This window comes from Monocercomonoides exilis, assembly GCF_001643675.1.
Source record: "Monocercomonoides exilis strain PA203 chromosome Unknown scaffold30-1206723, whole genome shotgun sequence".
NCBI lineage: Eukaryota > Preaxostyla > Oxymonadida > Polymastigidae > Monocercomonoides > Monocercomonoides exilis.
Genome location: NW_027150575.1, coordinates 554,221 through 569,677, shown reverse-complemented (window position 1 = coordinate 569,677; position 15,457 = coordinate 554,221). Strand labels below are relative to the sequence as shown.

The window sequence follows — 15,457 nt, the reverse complement described above, 5'->3', positions numbered from 1 at the left end:
TACACATCGCGGTGGATATGCAGAGGTGTTTTTTCTGTTTTTGTCATGATCATCTCCTTTAATAATATTCTCAAACATCCAAATCAATATTTGATGTTTATCTCATGAACACCAGGCACAGGAGGGATATAAGGCAGAGAAGAGATGGAAGAATACTTTTTGTGGCAGGGGGTGGGAGTTGAGTGTTTTTTTGGAATGAAAATATTTCGAGAGGGGTTTTTGATTGATTGAAATTCTGAGGCAAAGGGCTGAGGAAGAGTGGGTGGAGATTTTGAGAAGATAATATAGTAAATATATAGAGAAGTGACTGGGGATGGTGTGGAAGATATTTGAGACAAATTGGAGAATTGGAATATGAAAAAAAGGAAAAGAGGTCAAAAGCGGGAAGGAAGAAGAATATTCTGAAGTGTTCAAATGGAAGAGGGGTATTTTTTATGAGAGGAGAAGAATGTTTTATGGAAGAAACTGCGAAAGATGAAGAAAAGGAGGGGATTGATATTTTCAGAGAATTTTGTGAGCTGAATGGAAGATGGAAAAATGGAAGAGGAAGGAAATTAAGAAATATCTTCATTTTTTGTTTCTAAGTGAAGTGCAGAACAATTGCAAAAATTCAATCAACGAACTGAGAATACCATTTTTCATCAATCAATTTCCTTTAGCCTTTTTCAAGTGTTGTGATAACGATTATTCACTTTTTCTCGAATCAACTCATCTAATTCAATATTTTGTCCAGCAAACGACTTCATGCAATTTATTCTTAACTTCACAAATATCTTTCAACTGATTTCAAATTTCTCAACTGTTTCTTTTTCTTCACCTTCATCTTCGTCTCGCTTTCTTTTGTTTCTTCTTCATCATCCTCTTCCTCTCTTTCTTCTTCTTATTCTTATTCATCGTCATCTTCTTCCTTTTCCATCTTCCTCTTCCTCTTCTTCTTCTTCATTTAATTCTTCTTCTTCTTCTTCCTCCTCCTCCTCCTCCTCCTCCTCCTCCTCCTCTTCTTCTTCCCATCCTCCTCCTTTTTCATTATTCTCTTTTTCATCATCATCGCAATCAATGCATTCTGCAGCTTCACTGAATGTGCATTCGAACCCTCTTCTCTTCTGCAGCGGTCATCCTTCCATGCTTCTGCACTTTGGACGACTTCCGCTCTCCGGCTGTGCTGGATGGAGTGAATGGACATCGAATGAGAAATGGCAGTGGAAGAGGGAAGGAGCTGTTTGGTACATTGCGTTCATCCACTTGCTTTATAACACCGCCAAGAAGCGAAGAGAGAGGAGTGCGAGTTCAAATGGAAGAGGCAGAGAAGGGGGATTTCAGAAGCAAATTGAGTGCAGAGGAGAGGAAAGGGAGGCAACAGGAAGAGCCAAAGGCGAAGACGAAGACAAAAGAGAAAGAGGAGTTTTTCATATATCAAATTGGCACTTTCGACACAAGACTTTCACGGGCATCAACAGAAAGGAGGAGGGACATGGGAATAAAAGGAGGAGGTGATGAAAATGATGATGAACAGCAGCAGACATTTTACTCGTTTGACAGCTCACTCTCATCTGCTAAGTTACACGTTGAAAACATCAAGGTATCCTTAACATTTGCTGCTCCTCCTTTTTCTCCCTTTTTGCACACACAATTGTCTGCCCCTTCTGATCTTGTTGGAACTCCTCCAGAGCCACTCACTCATTCATCTCCAGCTACATACTCCTCTTCTCTCGCACAGAAATCTCTTGTCATAACTTAACCCAGCTCTGCATCTTCTTCCCTTTGTTCTTCCATTTCCTTCTTCTTGCTGCCCATTCCTTGTGAGATACTTGGAAAGAACAGATTATCCAATGCAGATGTGTTTGCGAGCAGCATCGCGTCAGCAACGAGGGATGTGCTGAGCAGCAGAGGATGGCACTGAACCATGCAGCGTATGTGGCTAGCCAGGTGATTCGGGTGGGTGGAGAGAAGGAGGGGAAGGAAGGGAAGGGAGAGAAGAAGGATGAGAAGAGGAATGCAAATGAGTTTGTGAGTGATAAAGATGAAAAGGGATCATTGTGTCTGACAGATAAATACATAGATAATGAGAAAAATGAAGATGAAGATGAAGAAGAAGAGGAAGAAGAAGAAGAAGATGGATTTGACAAAGAAATTAGAAAGGCTCAGAAAGAAAGAGGAGCAAAAGAAAAGATCAAAATGACAAAAGAGAAGAATAGGCCTGTAACGATTCTAACCACTTTTTACTCAGATTTTTTACCTGAAATCAAACATCGAAGAAGGACTGAGCAGCAAATTATCGAAACACCATTCACTTTCTCAACATTTGTTTCTGCCTGCTCATAAACTTCATTCACTTCTTCTTCTTCTTCTTCTTCTTTCCAAATGCGCACTGAAGACTCTTTTCAAACTCAGCAGCATTCACAAATTGGAAATAATGACAGTCACCACACACTCAAACCTATGGCTTCGTCTCTTCCTCCACCTTCTTCTAAAATCACACCTCAGCAGCTAATTATGCCTTTTCATGCTTCTTCGTCTGACAATGCTGACAATTTGAAGATGACTGAGAGTATTTATTCTCCTCCTCTTCAATCTGCTCAGCAACATCCTCAGCAATTTTCTCATTCAAACACAACAGCAGCAACAACAACAACAACTTCTTCTTCTTCCTCAAATTCCTCGGATTGTTGTTCTTCATCCTCCTCCTTTGCTCACCTCGTCGCTCACACAGCGACCAATGATCTTTGTGTAAAAGAAAATTTGTTTCCAGAAGAGATTAACAAGCAATTGTAGTTATTGAGGAATGCAACGAGAAGAATGACACAGAAAGTGCTGGAAAGGAATCAAGCAACGTCAGAGGCATTTTCAAAAGGAGAATTTTTAGAAGCAGAGTAGATATTGAAGGAAGATGAGAGAGGATGAAAAAGGATGCGGGAAGGAAAAGTGATGAGAAGAATAAAGAGAGAAAAGACGAGTTCGAATCAGTTTTTTTCATTGATTATTGATTTCCTCGTATTTCATTCAACGTTTGATGAAGCAACAGAATCGAAAAGAAAGGACTGATATTTTGTTATGATATTTCAGTTGAAGAAAAAAATTGAGTGAATAAAACCAATTGCTTTATTAAGTCAAAAAATATAAATCGATTTATTGAAACATTCTTTTTAGCAAACCGTTTCAATAAAATCTTTCAAAGTTTTTTAATTCATGACTACCGTTTGGAAATCTGAGAAACTTGACGTTTATCGAAAACAGTTTTATTTTTTAATTTAACACCTTTATTTTTCTTGATCGATAAATAGAATATTCACTGAATACATAAAAAGGTATGTTTTTTTATAAATTAATAAAACACATACACATCACGGTTATTAAAGCTGATCACTTGCATTAAATCAATTATTCTTTTTGATCAGAAAATACCACAATAGAATTTATTTTTTTTTGATTTTTGATCTTTTTTTATGAAATCAAAAAAAATCACCCATATCATCAATTTTTGAAGTGAGATTTTGAACAATTTGAAAGATTGCGAAGAAGAAATGCGTTTAAGGAAAATACACCAAAAATGATTCAGCATCAAAAAACTTTTATTCAAGATAGTAAAACTTTAAAACAATATCGAAAAAGTATTATACGAATTTGAAAATATCAAATTAAATATCGAAAATGTTTTATTTTATCAGTTGCAAATTCAATAAATGAAATTCAAAATATTTCGTTTTCTATGAATGAGATAAATTTCTGTTTTTTTTGTCAATAACAAGATTAAAAACTATCCTATCTTATTTCTTTTTTTGTGAAATTCACTTATTATCTCCCGAGCTCGTGTGCAGACCTTATTAATAAACAACTTTCCCCTAATCACGAAATTGCTCACGAACATCAAAATACATCAAAATTGTTTTTTTCTGATTTAAATTTATTATTTTCTCATATTTTTCTCTGAAAGAATAACAACAGACAAGTATTTGAATTTTGAAAATTCTTTCAAAAATTTTGATGATATATAATATTCGGTGTTAAATAATTTTTGGTGTAATTATGAAAAATCGAGAATCCTGTTCATTTTCAATTTTGATTTTATTTCATGACTTCATTATCTTTTGACACTTATTTTCTCAGGGATATCAAAAGTATTTGATTCAAAGAAAATAAAAAAAAGAATGATCAAATTATACCCTTTATAAAATAAGAATATAAGCAAAAAGTAAAAAAAGGCAATTCACACCAATGATGCTCATTATGATTTTGGCATTGGTGGAACTTGGATGGAGCATTCAACGTCAACATTATTTATTTGATTCAAGTGTTGAGGGTGCGAATGAGAATGACTGTTTCAAAAGCGAGAAAATAATTCCTGCACAGGGAAGCATATTCACTGAAAAGGAGCCGAAAGACAAAAGCAGTGGGAATATTAATAATAAGATGAACAATGCATTTCAAGACGAAATTGAGAAGGAAAAAAGAGAAGAAAGAAGCAAAGATGAGAAAAATGGAGAAAATGAAGAAGGGAAAGTGCTTTGGCTTGAAAAAGACAGAAACATGAATTCATTTGCATCCAATGTTGATGAGCACAATCAAATGAGGCAAGTGATATTTGAGGAAATTGGGCTGTGCCAGATTTATGGAGTTTTTGATTTGAAGAACAGTTCTGTTGAATGGAGAGGAATGAGTTTGGAGTGCGGGAATGGGACATCGGTTATTTGATGGAGAGAAGGAAGCAATGTTGTTTTGAGTTCATGTGAAGTTGTCGTTGGCTGTGAAAAGTCCATTTTCGAAATTGCTGGAAGCAGCGGAATGATGACAAACATCACATTGAGACCTTCAAATCCTTTTTCGTCAAAAGTCTCACCACTTTTTTCATCGAATGTTGCTGAACATGAAATATCTGATCGTGGCTGTGTTTTTATCTGTTCATCGTTCTTTTCATCATTTAGCGCATCATCTGCTCCTCTTTTTGGATCTGCAACAATCAGAAGTTTTTCACTTTTCGATATGAAATTTTTCAATATTTCAACAGCATCTTTGGATTGTTCATCTCCAGCAACTTCGTCAACCCAAACCACATGTTTGATGAACAGTTGCTCATTTTCATCAGTTTGTGATGCATATGATGGTGGAATTGTTCATTCTCTGAACAACCCCTTGGCTTCATTATCTGTTTCAAATACCTCATTCGTTGGGTGTTGTCGGACAAGAAATGTTGAATGCACAGGAACTGAAGATAATAAGAAGCATCCAGGGAGACAAAATGTGACAGATGATGGAGCAAACATTTTTGTTTGGTGTGAATGGAATGGATCAAATACAACAGGAACAAGCGATTCATTCACTGATGGAACTTCAAGTGGAGGAGCAATTTGCATGCACAATCTGGAGAATGGTGAACTTATTGTTTCTCATTGCTCTTTCAATGGATGCACTGCATATGCATACGGAGGCGGTATTTTGTGCTGTTCAATAAAGTCAGTTCATATTGAAAATAATATGTTTAAAGGCTGTATGGCTCGAAATAATCACGGAGGAGGGGTCTATGTTTATTACATATCTTCGTGAGTTCGGATCAGCGAATGTGAATTCCAGGATTGTAAAGCAATTGGATATGGAGGAGGGCTTTATCTATATTCTTTTCAGGTTTCGGGACCTGACTGTATTGGAGAGGAAAACGGAAAAGGAGAAAGCGCATGCATTTTTGATTGCCGTTTCGCCTCATGTTCAGTGAATGCATCAGCTGGGGGAGGCATGCATTGCTCGAATATACCTGCAGTGTTCAAAATGAGGAGCGTACAGTTTATCTCCTGTTAAGCTTCATCACAAGGTGGGGGAATGAGATTTGAACCTAATCGAGAAACACTTCCAAGTGATGGGTGTTTTTGCTATTTAATATTTTTTCATGAATGCAAAGGACTGAAAAACCCTCCAGATGGCCACGATGTATTTTTTGTTTATGCTCACAATGTTTATTTGAATTCTAGTATTCCGTTCAAAGAATGTTGCTCAACAAATACAGATGAAAAGAGAGTGTGCTATGCATATAAATATTCTGACTCAGGGAGTTGGACACATGACCAAACATCAAAAAAGGATTGGCTGAAGGACAAGACAATTTATGTTTCAGTGAATGGGAACGATGCAACTCCGCTTTGTGGAGCAAACATAACATATCCGTGTCTGACAGTGAATAAGGCGTTTGAAATGTGTGAGGTGCAAATTAGCTTGGCAATCACACTGATGGAAGGGAATCATACGAGCGAGGTGACAACAATTGAGATTGGAGAAAAGAAGATTTCGGTCATTGGGATAGGCATAGAGAAGAGTTCGATTGGAACAGGAGCCCTTTCATCAACTGGAGCGCTGTTCAGTGCGACAACAGGCCAACTTGGTTTATTGCACATGAAGGTTGATTGCAACTCAAATGCAAATCCTTCGCCGAGTGTGGTTGTGGTGTCTGATGGGAGTGGGTCACTCTCATTGGAGGATGTTGTGATCACCACGAGCAATATTGGAGAATATATGATATCTTCTTCAGTGTTTGTGGTGCCGCTGTTACAGCTGTCGATGGTTGGTGTGGAGATCAAGAATATGAATGTCTCAAAATCATTGTTCTCTGAACCTATTATAACACCATCTTCATTGTCGTCATCTGCTCTATTTTTGTCATCCACAGCATCAGGAGAGAGCGTGTTGGCGAACTTGTCTGTGAGGAATGTGAAGTTGACAGAAGGAGATGGGGTGGTTGTGGGAAAGAATGTGAAGGCAGGAGAGACATTTGTTGTTCAGAATGTGACAATCGAGGATTGTGAATGTGAGAATGGCAGTGGTGGAGGGATCAAGGTTGAGTTGGAAACAGATACGAGCAAGCTTCAGGTTGAAAGAACAACAACAATGAACAGATGCAAAAGTGGCAAATATGGAGGAGGGATGATGTTGTATCTGGCTGAAAACTCGATTGACTTCTCGATTGTGTCAGTTGACTTTTCAGGGTGTTCTGCCTCATTGGGAGGGAATTATGTGTTTGTGAATGGGAGCAATTCAGCGAGCTGGGGAATAACAACAGAAAAGCTGGATGTCCAACATGATGAATCAAAATACAATGAGCTGGCGGGATATGATCGGAGTGACACAACAATGGGGCTGTTCCCACTGAATGTGTATTTGGACAGATATCCCAGTGCAGCACATGTGGGGAAGGGGAAGGATGGGCTAGGTGGATACGACTCGTGGTTCTGTGGGTTCGACTATTATCCGTGTGCCACCATCACGCATGCAGCGCAGATGAGATATGCAGACACAAACAAGAAGATCGAATTGGATTCAGGATATGAGCTTTGTGAGGCAGTTGGAATGACAGATGGCAATGAATGGGAGATTTCATGTGCGAGAAAAGGGATGGAGGTTGGGGTGAAAGCACCAGAGAATTTTGAGTCATCTTGTCTGATTGAGGTTCAGAGCAAATGTTCAATCAGAAACATCAAGTTCTGTATTCCATCTGCTCTATCTGGTGCATCATCATCATCTCTGATTACATCCAATTCCACACTCCTCACACTTACTGACTGCTCTGTTGTTTGTTCATCCGAGAATTCCATTGGATATTGTTTTGTGAATGTGGTTGGGGGAAAAGTGAAAGTGGAGGGATTGGTGATCAGAGAGACCTTGACATTTGGGGAACATTCACTGATTGAGTTTGGCGAAGGGGTGGAATCAGTTGTGTTTTGTGGATGTGAGGTGAACAACATTGAGAAGAGAAGTGGAGATGGGGGATGGGTGAGTGGAGTGGTTGGAGCAGAGAGAGATGAGGGGAAGAATGGGATAATTGTGATTGAATCGTGTGTTGTGAAGGGGTGCAGGTGTGTTGGTGGAAGAGGAGGAGGGATGAGTGTTGTTGTGAAGGGGGAAGGGAGTGTTGTTGTGAATGGGAGTTGTGTGATTGATGGGTGTGAGGCGAAGGGTTCAGGGGAGAGTTCAGAAGGGAGAAGTGAAGGGAGAGGGGGAGGGATGATGATTGTGATGGAGAGCAGGGATGGTTCAATGAAAATGGAGTCTGGAGGAGAGGGTTTGTTTATGTTTGGGGAGAATAACAAAGCTTCATATGGGAAGGATGTGTTTGTTGAATGTGGTGGAGGAGTGTTGTTGGAGTCGAAAGTGAATGGGAGCTCATTTTCATTTTTTGATTTTGGTGTGATTCCCACAGATGTGTTGAAGTTGTGTGGGAGCGAGGACGGGAGAGAAGGGGAAGTGATTCCGCTGTTTGTGTATTTGTGTTCAATCGGGACAAAGCTGAGAGTTGATGGGAGAGGAGAGAGGGCACTGGATCAGAGCCATTGTGGGTTTGAGGAGTTTGGGTGTTTGACGATTGACTATTGTGTGAGTCAGAGAGCGAGCAGCAATGTGAATGAGATTGAAATTATCTCAGAATCGTTGATAAAGAATGAGATGAAAGTTGCATCATTTGGGGTGAGTGTTTCAGGGAAAGAAGAAGGGATGAGGGTGATTGTGAGAGATGAAGGATCGATAAATCAAGACAACCTCATTGAGTGTACAAAGTCATTTGAGATGAGATATTTGTCATTTGTGCTGAATGAAGAGATGAATGGGAAGAGAAATGGATTCATTCACTCCTCCTCATCATCATCAACCATCACAATCAGGAGTTGTTCAGTCTCATTTGTCAATGATGAAATGATTGGATTCAATGTGATATGTGTTGAGGAAGGAGGGTTGGTTGTGGATGGATTTGTGATGGAAGGGGGAGTGAGAATGAGTGGGAAATCACCAATTGTTGTTTCGAATGGAGTGACATTGGAGATGAATGACAGCCGAATGAGTGGAGTGGAAGTTGTTGGTGGAATTGGAGGAGGAGGAGGATGTTTGAATGTGGAGATGGGTGTGAATAGGATTGTGAATGTTGAAGGATGCAATTTGTCATCAGTGTGTTCAGGGGGGAGTGGGGTGAAAGGGGGAGGGATGAAGATATCAGTGGGGAAGGGAGGGAGTTTGGAAATGAAAGGAGTGAAATTATCTGGGTGTGAAGTGCCAAGAGAGGATGTTGGGGATGGAGGGAGAGGAATGGGAGGAGGGATGTTTGTGAAGCTGGCAGATGAGATGGGAACATTTGTGATGGAAGGGATGGAATTTGAGGGATGTGATGGGTGGAAAGAGAAGAATGTGTTTGTATCAGGATGGGATCTGAGAGAGATTGTGAGTGAGGAGCACCTGAAATGGGAGATGAGTTCAGAGGAGCTGAGATCATTGGATGAGTTGTGTGGATGGGAGAGCAAGCACAGATGAGGGATATGTGATTCCACTGGTTGTGTATTTGTGGAGGAACTGGAGTGGGGATGGGTTTGTTTCTCGAGAGAAAGGAGGAGACTTCAGTGGGTGTGGGTATTTGGAAGTGCCATGTTCATCGATTGACCACTTGTATCACTGAGATACGAACCACTTGGAGAAAGGGAAACACATATTTCCATTGTGGGATCAGGGTTGCTGAGTCATTCCATTTCATTTTCATCTTCATTTTCATCTTCTTCTTCATCATCAATTTCAGAGTCACCAAAAGTGGTGATTGAAGGGACAAAGAAAGGGACAGGAGTGACGATCAGTGATGAAGATGAGAATGAATTGGATGATGATGGTTCAATGATATCATCGAATGTGAGTCTGTCATTTGTGAATGTGTCATTCACCAAGCCATCCATCACAACCCATCATGAAGTGTTGATTGAGTCAACAGGAACAAACACATTATTGTCAGTGTCAGATTGTTCATTTGGCCCAGGGAGAGGGGTGGCAGAAAGTTTTGGATACTGCTTGATGAGAGTGAATGGGGGGAGTGTATTTATTGAAAAGTGTTCGTTGAGTTTGATTTCAGAGTTGAAAGGGTTCATCTGTTTCAGCCCAAGTGCATCTGAGGTGACTGTTCAGAATGTGAACATTTCATTTGCTGGTGTGATAGAAAGAAGCCTGATATCGATGATAGAAGAGGTGAACAAGATGAATGGAGAAAAGAAGGTGTTTTCAAATGGGAACATACCAGTTTTGAGGGTTGTTGGATGTTCATTTGCGAACATCACGAATGAAGGGATTGGAGCGAGTGTTGTTGATGTGGGATCATTTGAGGATGGGGTGGAGTGTGTGATGGATGAGTGTTCGATGTCAAGCTGCAAGAGTGGTTTGAGTGCTGAAGGAGGGGGGATGAGAGTGGTGCTGAAGAGTGGGGAATCAGTGATGAAAGTGAATGGGAGCTCATTTTCGATATGCAAGTGCTCGAGTGAGACAGGGTGTGGAGGAGGGCTGTTTATTGATGGGTCCGACCCACATGCGAATTATGGAAATGAAAGTCCGATTCCGCCATTGAACTTCAAGATTGTGAACATCCTGTTTGTGATGAATGAGGCACATGTGGGGAAAGACATATTTGTCAGATGCCACTCGATTGAGCACCAGATCAACGAAACACTGTTTGCGCTGAACTACAATCAGGAGTCATTGAATTCAAACAACTCCATCTGTGGGAGGGATTCTGAGAGCGAGGGAGCTGTTGATCTGATTCCGCTAATCACCTATTTTTATGGGCTTCAAGTGTTTGTGAACGCAACAGGAACTGATGGCAGAAGGTGTGGAGCTCAAAGCAATCCATGTCTCAGCATCAACTGTGGGGTTGAGCACATCCAGGAAGGGGTGATGAATGGGATTCTGATTGATGGGGAAGGGGTTGTGAGGAAGGAGTGCGTGATTGGAGATCTGGTTGTGAACTCATTGAAAAAGACAGAGGGGATTGTTCGATTGAACTGCAAGATTGAGAAATCAGCAGAGAAGGATTGTGTGATGGAGTTTGTGAATGAATGTTCAGTGGAGAGGTGCTCATTCCAGTTTGAAGATGGATTTGAGTCAACTCACACTTATTTTATGAAAGTGAAGAATGGAATGACAAAAATACAGGAATGCAAATTCTTCTCTTCTTCAACAACAGCAGTTGAGGAGATGAAGTTGAACAGTTCGATTGTGAGTGTGGAGAGTGGAGAGCTGAAGATATCAGAAACAACATTCAGGGATATTCATTCAACAAGGTCAGTGCTTTCATTCCATGAAGAATCGAATGTGACAATTGATGAAATAAGAATATCGAATATCGAATGTGAGGGAGATGTTGTGAGTGTTGGAGGGAAAGCGAAAGTGGAGATGAAAGAGATGGGAGTTGAGAATGTGACATTGTTGTTAGAGGGGTGTGTGATTGGGATGGATGAAGCTGAGCAAGATGTGAGTGTGCTGAACAGCTCATTCGGAAAGTGTGTGAATTCTGTTGATAAGGGAAGGATGATGCAGATCAAAAATTCCAAGGATGTGAGAATTGAGGCATGTGTGTTTGATGGAGAAAAAGAAGTCGAGGTTGCCAATGAAGAAAACAATAGAAAAGAGGGATTGTGCAAATGGAATGGGTCATTGGTTGATATTGAAAACAGCAATGCGGAGATGAGGGAAACAACGATTATGAAGAGCAAGGGAGGAGGGTTGTGGGTGAGTGGAGGGAGTTTGAAGATTGAGAAAGGAGAGTTTGAGAACAACAACCCATCGATTGAGGGATATCCATCAGCGCGAAGGAATGTGATTTGTGAAGGGGATGGAGAATTGGATGTTGTGAATGTGAAAGGGGGAGATGGTTTGTTGCCAAACACATCGCTTTGGATATTGGACGAAGGATGCGAATTGGGAGGGATAGCAGCTAAAGAGGATCATCATTTTTCATCCCCATTTTGGAAGAGGTGAAGAACACAACACAGCCAAATGGGGATGTGGAGTTGATGATTGCGGGAAAGTTGTTACTGCCATGTGATTTGTCAGTGAAGATGAGCATGAAAAATGGGGATGAGGAGGAGATTGTGAGAAAAGGGATTGAAGAAGAAGGGTTTGTGTCAGATAATGAGATTCACACATTTGTTTCATGTTCAGAACTGGAGAAAGTGAGAGAAGAGACAGAAGTGAGTGCGTGGATTGTGTTTGGGAAAGGAGATTCGCCTTCATCAACAGAGCGATTTATTGTGAAGAACAGGAGTGAAAGTGTTGGAAAAGGAGATGAAAGGATTGCTGAAGGAGGGAAAGAAGGAAAATCTCATGGGTTTTGATTGTTTGTATTGTGATCGTGGTAATATTATTAATTGTATCCATTATATTCATTGTTCGATGGAAGAAGGTGAAGAATGAAGCAGAAGATCTGAGAGAGATTGTGAACGACACAGTGAAAAAGGATCCGAAGGCATTTGAAATGGTGACGATGGAGATGTCACCTGAGGAGCAGTGGAGAAGAGCAGAGAAAGAGGCTGAGAAGAAGAATGAAGAGAGGATAAAAAAGAGAGTGTATGAGAAAAGCTTGGGACACTCGAAATCATCAGAACATTTATTGAGCGAAAGTGGATCAACTGAATACATTTTGGGGAGAGATTCAGACAAGATTCCTCAATGGATGCTGGAAAAGGTTGATGAGGAAGAAGAAGAGGAAACAAGAAAGAGAACACCATCACCATCAATTTCATCAACTTCAACAACAGATTCAGATTCAACATTTGTTCGATCGGAGAGTCTGTGTCCAACCACTTCGTCGATGTCTAATCTGGTGGATGCAATGGCCTGCTCGTCTCCTCATGAGAAGCTGATTGTGGATCTGAGGGATTCACTGTTCATGTTGTTGCATGGAAGAAATAAGACGAAGGAGATGGCGATAGGCACTCTTCAGGAGAGGGAGCAAACAGCCGCACAGATCCTGTTCTGGGTGGCCAATCTGGCACTCCACTCGTTTGATGAAATGGAAAATCCACTTTCTTCTCTTTCCACTTTGAGTCCACACATTGTTTTATTCTCAGAGCACATGGTGATCTGCATTGCCCTCCACTCGGACTGCTCTTCTTCTGATGATTCAGACTCATCATCCATATCTTCATCAACTGTTGTGACATCTGCAAGTGATGATGATGACGATGAAGATTCCCTTCCTTCATCAGCGTTTGAGGATGATGAATACAACAGAAAAGAGTGTTTGAGGTGGAAGGCACCAGAGCTGCTGATGAAGAAGATGGGAGCAACAAAGGAGTCGGTGGTATTCTCGATTGGGATGATGCTGTGGGAGTGCTTGACTCTTCAAATCCCGTTTGGGGAGTATGAAGGGGAGGTGGCAGGGCAGAAGATTGTGAATGGGGAGAGGCCAGGGATGGGAGAGGCGGAGCAGTCGAGCTATCTGGAGCTGGTGAAGAAGTGTGTGTCGCAGGATTGGAGAGAGCTGGGGAGCCTGAATGAGTTGAAGAGAGAGTTCATTCAGCGGTTTCCGGCAGGATCGTTGATAATGACTATGACAGATGCGCTGTGCTGCTATTCGGCAGATGGGAACAAGAGGGAGCCCTCTTGTGGAAGTGGGAATGGAAACGGAGAAGGAACAGAAGGAAGCAGTCGGATTGTTCTTCTTGTGCAGTGAGTGAGAGAAGAAGGCGAGCCATGTGGTGCATTTTATACACAGAAAAAAAATTGGACAAATGATATTGTTGTTGTTGCTTGAGAGTGCTGTGGTGTCTTTTTGAATTTTTTTAAGCTGATTTTCAATTCTATGAGTTTTTGTTTTGTTGTTAATTCTTTAATTATTCTTTGAAAATTCTTGTTTATATGCTTATATGTATGTTTGTATGTGTTAGCGATGTGATAGTTGGCTGTGTTTGGGATAAAAGTCTTTGTGTCTTATGTTTTGCTTGCTCCCCATCATCACTTCAGTTTGTTTCCTTTTCTTTTCAATAAATATTGAGAAAGAAGAACTTGGAGTGTATTTTATAAATCGTGTCAGGCAGACGATGCACACAGCTCCATTGGCAAGGCAACAACAAAGCCGAATAATGCTCAATAATTTGCAAAATATCAAAAACATGTGATGATGTTAGCAAACGAAGAGAAAGTTGTCTTAAGCAACAGAAAATGGATCTTCTTTGAAGTGAGCTGAATATGTTCCGACTGATAAAAATAGTTTTTCAAAAACAAATAATTGACGTACAGATTTTCCAGAAATTGTATCAATCATTTTGTTTTTCAAATATAAAATTTCTATCTATAAACAATTTTTTAGGCAACAGCAGAACTGAACAAACAGATGATTAAAAATTCCTATTTGAGAACAGGACGCATAGCAGAACCGAGTGCAACAACACTACCATTCTGAACTGAATTGTTGTTATCCCTCTGTAATTGTTGCACTTACCTCCGTTCCCTTTTCCTCTTTCTCTTCTTTTCCGTTTTCAACCAGTCCTGACAAAAATAAAGATTACAGAAATTCATACGTCATTTCATAATCAAACATCTATTCATGAGTGGAGACTTTGATGATATTGACTGAATTATTTCTATTGTTAATTATTTCTCAAGAATTTTGATATTTTCATTTTTTCACATCCTTTTAATTGATAAATAAAAATTCGGAGAACCTAAACTGTGCGAATGAGAGGGAGACAATCAGCTTTTCAATTTTTTTCACAAATGAAAAAAGGATCAATGTCGAAGAAAAAAAGGATCAAATCAAAAAAATCGCTTTCCTTCTTTGTATATTAACCTGTAGAATGCAATCACAAATATTAATCTCAAAGTTTTCAAGTTCGAATTCATGTCTTATTTCATTTTTATCAAAGTGTATTGGACAATATATCTCAAGGAATGAAATAAATGAAGCTGCAGAATTGTTGAAATTTTTCAAAAGCATGTTCTTTGATAGGGTTACACTTTCACCTCTGACCCTTTTTTTAACTCCCACCTTTTTATTTGTGGAGCTGGCTACGGCTTAATACAAGCCTGTAGCCAACAAAAAATAACTAGAAATGTTTATTTTAATATATTTTGCTTATACAGAAAAAATTTTTTAACGAAAATTTTTTAACTTTGAGATCTCGGTATTTTTCAATTTTATTTTTTGATCATTAAATTGATGGTCTTTCCATGAATATAACATTCTGGAAGTTTAAAGGGACATCAACATTACACATCATACCCTTTTTATTGTTTTTATAACTTTTCACATTTCACAAGTTTCTTTTTCATCTGTTTTCTCATTTCATCCACTTTTCGAAAAAATGAAATTTTTTTAAGAACGATGAATTTTTAAAAAAAATTTTAAGATGATCATTTGTTAATATTAGAATGTTAATTATGTTGATATTCAAAAAGTTTTTTACAAATTTGATTATTAACAGAAAAATGAAAAACATCAATTTCGGTAGTTTTGATTTTTACAGCCAGTAACATTTTTTCATCAAAAAATAATGTCAGTGCACAATAATATTTTAAGTTTTAAATGATATACAGCTTAAAAAATTTAAAAATTGCATTTCATTCAATCAATAATATTATTTTGATAGAACGCAGTGAGAGCAGGTTTGCTCCGAAATTATGAGTTTGATCTTTAAGTGTGGGTGGTTTTAGTGAGAACTTCGCCCTCCCAAATATGACGTGG

The 15,457-nt window shown here is 39.4% G+C and overlaps 4 protein-coding genes across 4 annotated transcripts; all 4 read left to right on the top strand.

Moving 5' to 3' along the window:
* Positions 1-1,078: 1,078 nt before the first annotated feature.
* MONOS_8982 (uncharacterized protein) lies at positions 1,079-1,738 on the top strand (the record flags this gene model as incomplete). Its single annotated transcript, XM_067879437.1, has 1 exon — positions 1,079-1,738. One exon carries the CDS (start codon positions 1,079-1,081, stop codon positions 1,736-1,738), a length of 660 nt encoding a protein of 219 aa, XP_067725132.1.
* A 152-nt stretch (positions 1,739-1,890) lies between these two features.
* Positions 1,891-2,322, top strand: MONOS_8981 (uncharacterized protein; the record flags this gene model as incomplete). Its single annotated transcript, XM_067879436.1, has 1 exon — positions 1,891-2,322. The coding sequence occupies one exon, from the start codon at positions 1,891-1,893 to the stop codon at positions 2,320-2,322; it is 432 nt and encodes a 143-aa protein (XP_067725131.1).
* A 2,085-nt stretch (positions 2,323-4,407) lies between these two features.
* Positions 4,408-12,107, top strand: MONOS_8980 (uncharacterized protein; the record flags this gene model as incomplete). Its single annotated transcript, XM_067879435.1, has 5 exons — positions 4,408-4,654; positions 5,003-5,425; positions 5,888-9,245; positions 9,417-11,644; positions 11,827-12,107. 5 exons carry the CDS (start codon positions 4,408-4,410, stop codon positions 12,105-12,107), a joined length of 6,537 nt encoding a protein of 2,178 aa, XP_067725130.1.
* A 140-nt stretch (positions 12,108-12,247) lies between these two features.
* MONOS_17765 (uncharacterized protein) lies at positions 12,248-13,447 on the top strand (the record flags this gene model as incomplete). Its single annotated transcript, XM_067870717.1, has 1 exon — positions 12,248-13,447. The coding sequence occupies one exon, from the start codon at positions 12,248-12,250 to the stop codon at positions 13,445-13,447; it is 1,200 nt and encodes a 399-aa protein (XP_067725129.1).
* Positions 13,448-15,457: the final 2,010 nt, after the last annotated feature.